The sequence below is a fragment of the Salmo salar genome, chromosome ssa05, assembly GCF_905237065.1.
Source record: "Salmo salar chromosome ssa05, Ssal_v3.1, whole genome shotgun sequence".
In the NCBI taxonomy this organism is placed as follows: domain Eukaryota; kingdom Metazoa; phylum Chordata; class Actinopteri; order Salmoniformes; family Salmonidae; genus Salmo; species Salmo salar.
The window spans coordinates 81,992,846-82,000,360 of record NC_059446.1 but is presented as its reverse complement, the minus strand read 5'-3'; the positions used below and the strand labels follow the sequence as shown (position 1 = coordinate 82,000,360).

The following is a 7,515-nucleotide window of genomic DNA, read 5'->3' as shown; positions in this document are numbered from 1 at the left end:
ATAGAGGTACAGTCAAGTTTTGTACTTTATTTGCTTGTTTTTTTCCTGGTGGTTGTGTGCTTTATTAATTCTGATTTTGATTTTAAATTCCCATGTAACATGGGAATCATTTTCATATACAGCACCAGTCAAAAGTTTGAACACACCTACTCATTCCAGGGATTTTCTTTATTTTCACTATTTTCTACATTGTAGTATAATAGTGAAGACATCAAAGTATGAAATAATACATATGGAATCAAGTAATAACCAAAAAAGTGTTAAACAAATCAAAATATGTTTTATATTTGAAATTCAAAGTATCCACCCTTTGCCTTGATGACAGCTCTGCACACTCTTTTGCATTCTCTCAACCAGCTTCATGAGGTAGTCACCTTGAATGCTTTTCAATTAACAGGTGTGCCTTGTTAAAAGTACATTTGCGGAATTTCTTTCCTTCTTAATGCGTTTGAGCCAATCAGTTGTGTTGTGACAAGGTAGGGATGTTATACAGAAGATAGCCCTATTTGGTAAAAGACCAAGTCCATATTATGGCAAGAACATGAAGGTCAGTCAATGCGGAAAATTGAAAGAACTTTGACAGTGCAGTCGCAAAAACCTTCAAGCACTATGATGAAACTGGCTCTCATGAGGACCACCACAGGAAAGAAAGACCCAGAGTTCATTAGAGTTACCAGCTTCAGAAAATGCAGCCCAAATAAATGCTTCACAGAGTTCAAGTAACACACATCTCAACATCAACTGTTCAGAGGAGACTGCGTGAATTAGGCTTTAATGGTTGACTTGCTGCAAAGAAACCACTACCAAAGGACACCAATAATAAGAAGAGACTTGCTTGGGCCAAGAAACATGAGCAATGGACATTAGACCAGTGGAAATCTGTCCTTTGGTCTGGTGAGTCCAAATTTTAGATTTTTGGTTCCAACCGCCTTGTCTTTGTGAGACGCAGAGTAGGTGAATGGATGATCTCTGCATGTGTGGTTCCTACCGTGAAGCATGGAGGAGGAGGTGTGATGGTGTGGAGGTGCTTTGCTGTTGACACTGTCAGTGATTTATTTAGAATTCAAGGCACTCTTAACCAGCATCGCTACCACAGCATTCTGCAGCGATACGCCATCCCACCTAGTTTGTGTTTTTCAACAGGACAATGACCCAACACACACCTCCAGGCTGTGCAAGGGATATTTGACGAAGAAGGTTGAGATCGTTTGGGATGAGTTGGACCGCAGAGTGAAGGAAAAGCAGCCAACAAGTGCTCAGCATATGTGGGAACTCCTTCCAGACTGTTGGAAAAGCATTCCAGGTGAAGCTGGTTGAGAGAATGCCAAGAGTGTGCAAAGCTTTCATCAAGGCAAACTGTGGCTACTTTGAAGAATCTCAAATATAACATATATTTTGATGTGTTTCACACTTTTTTGGTTACTACATGATTCCATATGTGTTATTTAATAGTTTTGATGTTTTCACTATTATTCTACAATGTAGAAAATTGTAAAAATAAAGAAAAACCCTTGAATGAGTTGTTCAAACTTTTGACTGGTGCTGTACAGTGCGGGCTCCTAGTCTTTTGCATCAAGCAGAGTTAAACTTCCTTGTTCTTTAAAGGGGAACAATAGGTCTGCTTATCACTAGTCATGCCCTTGAGTGAACAATTCTGTCGCTAACTTGATGAATCATTTTGTTTCACGCTCATTTGTCAGACCAGCAGAAGACAGTAACTACAGTATATTGTTACCTGTTTGGGAAGGTATCTTCATACAGAATAACCTGAATTGCTCAAGCTCATTCCTAACACCTTACTAATGACTTGGACTGTCAACTAGTATTCTATTTTTCAATACAAAATGGACCGTTCTGGGACAATTGCTTTTTATCTGTAGGCGAATAGGCCCAGCAATGACTTCCACTATCAGTGTATCTCAACAGGTTCACAATGTGATTATGTACATTTTATCAATTATCATGTGGTTTTTGGTGACACACTTCCGTGTTCTTGACTGACATGTCTTTCTTACCACCCGTCACAGCCTCGTCATGGAGGCTCTATGTATAAGAGTGACAGATCTAAACCTGATGCACTACCTTGTCAGGGAACATTATGACAAGGGTGAACCTTAACATGTGTTATCTTTATAAACAAGACCGGTCACATTCTTAGACACCTACTACTACGGAGTCTTAATAAGTCAGTCAACTAAGTTACAACGAGTGTCAGTTGCCTCCATTTCAGAGGATTTTGGACTAGACTAGAACACAGGGTGTCAGTTTGTATGTTAGTAATGGATGATTTCAGTTTGACAACCCATTCTGAAGACTGCTGAAAAGCTACCGTCATGATGAGGAACACTGCACTGTTGTGTCTCCTGTCCGTCTCAGGTATGTATTCTTCAGTGCTTTCAATAACATCAAAGTTATTTGTTGGAGTCATTGTGATAATTTAGGCATCATTGAATAAGGCATTCAAATATAAATCCTTTAGAAAGAGGTATAAGTGTTGGGAGTACCTCATACATAAAAGACAATTCTGATCGTCTGTTACGCAATCAACACACGGGTAACTTTCAAACGGCAGGCCATTTTTCAGGATCCTTTCATAGTTCTCTCTGTTCATGAAAAGCAACATGATGTGTATTATACGTTGATATTCTGTGATATTAACAGGATGTGTGTGTGAAATCTATGCATGCAGCAAGGAAATATTATTAACTTGCTCTCTAATGGTTTTTGCTTGTATTTTACAGGACTGTGTTGCCTGACTCAGTATCTCCCCTCCTCAGTATCACTATGTTAGCCTTCAAATGAATTATAGCCAAGCCCAGACTTATTGTAGAGACATGTACACTGACTTGGCAACCATCTACAACTCAGGGGATCTGGATAGACTTGTACAATTGGTACCGAATTGGACAGCCAGTGTCTGGATAGGACTGGAGTTTGGAGATGAATTTGAGTGGCACTGGTCATTGCCAGATCAGAGAAAGATTGAGTTTTTCAACTGGAGGGCAGCAGAGCCGAAGCAAAACAATACTCAAGATAGCTGTGCTGCAATGGATCCAAACGGACAGTGGTTTGAGGATAACTGCCAAATTAAAAGAGGTTTTGTTTGCTTTGATGGTGAGTAATCCTAAGTCTATTCTATTTATAGCAATTTCAACCCCATATCAGATACAGGGCCGATTCTAGGATGATATGGCTGGATGGGCTGTCAGGTATTTTTTGCCTGTTTTAAAGCTTGCTTACTGAAATTTCAACCGTAAAACATGACTTGGGTATAGTCAATTGGGTGATTGCGTGAGCATAATGATATTTTGTGTGGGCAATGCTCAACCCTGCACCCCACTATATCTCCAATGCTCCATGCAAATGTTATGTATTTTCTATCCTCTGACGGTGAAAAACGCTAGTAACAGTCACATCTTCATTGATGACAGCAAGACTTGGAGAGAGGCTCAAGACCACTGCCGGGGTACGTACACAGACCTGGCCAGCATACGGTCCAGAGAGGAAAACCATCACATCCAGAACATGTCACTGTCCCAGAGCATGTGGATTGGTCTCTTCAAAGACCCATGGAAGTGGTCAGATGGGAGCAACTCCTCATACCGCTTCTGGAAGACCAATCAGCCTAACAACTTCAGAGGGGACCAGAACTGTACTTCTGTTATACTCAACGATAAGAAGTGGAATGACCAGTGGTGCAACATCAGTTGGTGGTTTGTCTGCCATGGTGGTGAGTTTGGTTCATTTTTGTTAGGTGGGATTCAAATTTTGACCTGTAGCAACTTTTAAGAAAACAAATAGAAACAGAGAAAACAATTAAGATACAAAATCAAATCAAATTATATTGGTCACATGCAGATGTTATTGCAGGTGTAGCGAAATGCTTGTGTTTCTAGCTCCAACAATGCAGTAATATCTAACAGTTCATAACAATACATACAATACACACAAACCTAAAAGTAAAAGAATGGAATTAAGGAATATAGAAATATTAGTATGAGCCATGTCAGAGTGGCATAGACTAAAATACAGTAGAATAGAATACAGTATATACATATGAGATGAGTAAAGCAGTATGTAAACATGATTTCATGTGTTTGTTATGAATGAAATATGTTTGACCCTTGTTTCTAATTTATTTGTATATATTCCTTACAGAAATGAAGCGACCAACTACCCAGATGCCACCTACAACCAAACATACTGTGCCACAAACAACTCCTCCCACAGCTACTGTGCTTGCCACTGCTGAACAGTCAACTACAGAGGAAGTAACACCTAAGCTAACAACTACCCATCTTGTGCAGATCCAACACATTCTTTCAGATCTTTTACCAACCTCTGACCAAGCAACTACTGTAGGCCTCCCTGTTCAAAACACTCCATCTACACCAGTACCAACTACATTCACTACCACAGCGCAAGGTTCAATTGAACAGTTAACTACTAAACACCTAACTACCGAACATGCAACTACTGTTAAAAAACCAACTACATTCAATAGCACAGTAAATGTTACTAAACAGTTAACTACTGAACACCTAACCTCTGACCCAGTGTCTACTGTACCCGTTCAAAGCAATATCTCAATGCCTGTACCAACTACATTAATTTCCACAGAACATGCTTCAACTGAACAGTTAACTACTGAGCACCTAACCTCTGACCCAGTGACTACTGTACCTGTTCAAAACACTCCCTCAACACCAGTACCAACTACATCCAATACCCCAGTGCATGTTTCTACTGGACAGCTGTCTACCAGACTCCTAACCTCTGACCCACTGACTACTGTACCTGTTCAAAAACCAACTACATCCAATACCCCAGTGCATGTTTCTACTGGACAGCTGTCTACCAGACTCCTAACCTCTGACCCACTGACTACTGTACCTGTTCAAAAACCAACTACATCCAATACCACAGACCATGTTTCTACTGAACAGCTGTCTACCAGACTCCTAACATCTGACCCACTGACTACTGTACCTGTTCAAAACACTCCCTCAATGTCTATACCAACTACATTCAATACAACAGACCAAGTTTCAATTGAACAGTTAACTTCTGAACACCTAACTATAGACCGAGCGACTACTGGTTACATACCTACAAATGCAACTGCTGTATCTGTTCAAAACACTCGCTCAACACCAGTACCAACTACTAAAGAACATGCTTCAACTGAAATGTTAACTACTGAATACTCAACTAGAGAGGAAGCAACTACTGAATACTCCTCAACTAGAGAGGAAGCAACTACTGAATACTCAACTAGAGAGGAAGCAACTACTGGTTACTCAGCTAGAGAGGAAGCAACTACTGGTTACTCAGCTAGAGAGGAAGCAACTACTGGTTACATACCTACAAGTGCTTCTACTGTCCCTGGTCAAAACAGTCCCTCAACACCTGTACCAACTACATTCACTACCACAGAGCACGTTTCAACTGAACAGTTAACTACTGAACACTTAACCTCTGATCCACTGACTACTGTACCTGTTCAAAACACTCCTTCTACACCTGTACCAACTACATCCAATACCCCAGTGCATGTTTCTACTGGACAGCTGTCTACCAGACTCCTAACCTCTGACCCACTGACTACTGTACCTGTTCAAAAACCAACTACATCCAATACCACAGTGCATGTTTCTACTGGACAGCTGTCTACCAGACTCCTAACATCTGACCCACTGACTACTGTACCTGTTCAAAAACCAACTACATCCAATACCACAGTGCATGTTTCTACTGGACAGCTGTCTACCAGACTCCTAACATCTGACCCACTGACTACTGTACCTGTTGAAAACACTCCCTCAATGTCTATACCAACTACATTCAATTCAACAGACCAAGTTTCAACTGAACAGTTAACTACTAAACACCTAAATACAGAAAGTGCAACTACTGTACCTTTTCAAAGCATTATCTCAATGTCTGTACCAACTACCACAGAACATGCTTCAACTGAAATGTTAACTACTGAACACTCAACTACAGAGAAAGTGACTACTGATTTCTCACCTACAAGTGCTTCTACTGTCCCTATCCAAAACATTTCCTCAACGTCTATACCAACTACATCCAATACCACAGTGCATGTTTCAACCGAAGAGGCGACTACTAAACACCTTACTACTGAGAATGTAACACATCAATCAACAACTGAGCCTGCAGACACAGAAATGCAACACAGCATTACACAAGCGACTACTGAACATACTTCTGCCCTAGATATAACCACAGTGGTTGAGACTGCTCCATACAGTACTGCAGAGCCTGTCAGTATCTCCACTGTCATGCCAAATGAAAACAGTCAAGGTTTAAGTCCAGGTAACTTTCATCATTATATCTCAATTAATGACATGTTGAAAGCCTAACCGTCTCTTTTTGTTTGGCTGTAGTTTTATGTTGTTTCAAAGATGTTATATTACAGAGCAGAGGTATAAATGGATACAAATCTACATTTTGTTGAATGGGCTCCATGTTATCTATCTTTATATCTTTATTTCTCTCAGACAACCTGATATTGATCCGTGAGAACATGACGTGGAACGAGGCCCTGAGCTACTGCAGAGAGCATCACGTTGACCTGGTCTCCATCACTACAGAGCTGCTTCAGTCCTGGGTGACAGAGAGGGCTGCCAGCGCCACCTCATCCCAAGTCTGGGTGGGCCTGCGCTTCACCTGTTCATTCCACTTCTGGTTCTGGATCAGGTCTGATGCAGGCTGCTACCAGAACTGGGCCCCCGGGAACGGCTCAGACAGCCAGCAGGACTGTGGGATTGCAGGGGCTGTAGAGACCACCGGGAGGCAGCAATGGGTTAGTCTGGAGGAGAACCAGAGGCTCAACTTTATCTGCTACAAATGTTCTGGGGACAGTGGTGAGGGGTTGATACATCTCTGATTCGGACGACTTTTGTATTATGTATGTTTCTTATGCAACGTGAAAAGTGTACACTACCGCTCCAAAGTTTGGGGTCACTTAGAAATGTCCTTGTTTTTGAAAGAAAGCACATTTTTTGTCCATTAAAATTACATCAAGTTGATCAGAAATATAGTGTTCATGTTGTAAATGACTATTGTAGCTGGAAACCCCAGATTTTTTATGGAATATCTACACAGGCGTACAGCAACCATCACTCCTGTGTTCCAATGGCACGTTGTGTTAGCTAAGAGGCGACTCTGGGATGCTGGCCTTCTAGGCAGAGTTCCTCTGTCCAGTGTGTGTGTTCTTTTGCCCATCTTAATCTTTTCTTTTTATTGGCCAGTCTGAGATATGGCTTTTTCTTTGCAACTCTGCCTAGAAGGCTAGCATCCCAGAGTCACCTCTTCACTGTTGACGTTGAGACTGGTGTTTTGCGGGTACTATTTAATGAAGCTGCCAGTTGAGGACTTGTGAGGCGTCTGTTTCTCAAACTAGACACTCTAATGTACTTGCCCTCTTGCTCAGTTGTGCAGCGGGGCCTGCCACTCCTCTTTTTATTCTGGTTAGAGCCAGTTTGCGCT

The 7,515-nt window shown here is 41.3% G+C and overlaps 2 protein-coding genes across 2 annotated transcripts; both read left to right on the top strand.

The window, feature by feature from the left end:
* Nucleotides 1-1,756: 1,756 nt before the first annotated feature.
* LOC106605921 (mucin-5AC) lies at nt 1,757-6,333 on the top strand. Its single transcript, XM_014201916.2, is given in 6 exon segments — nt 1,757-2,376; nt 2,742-3,114; nt 3,432-3,730; nt 4,159-6,075; nt 6,078-6,101; nt 6,104-6,333. Coding segments are annotated over 4 exon segments (2,199 nt in total). The 5' UTR covers nt 1,757-2,376; nt 2,742-3,114; nt 3,432-3,525; the 3' UTR covers nt 6,157-6,333.
* A 45-nt stretch (nt 6,334-6,378) lies between these two features.
* Nucleotides 6,379-7,172, top strand: LOC123723746 (macrophage mannose receptor 1-like). Its single transcript, XM_014201920.2, has one exon. It carries the CDS (start codon nt 6,482-6,484, stop codon nt 6,911-6,913), a length of 432 nt encoding a protein of 143 aa, XP_014057395.1. The 5' UTR covers nt 6,379-6,481; the 3' UTR covers nt 6,914-7,172.
* The last annotated feature ends 343 nt before the right edge of the window (nt 7,173-7,515 follow it).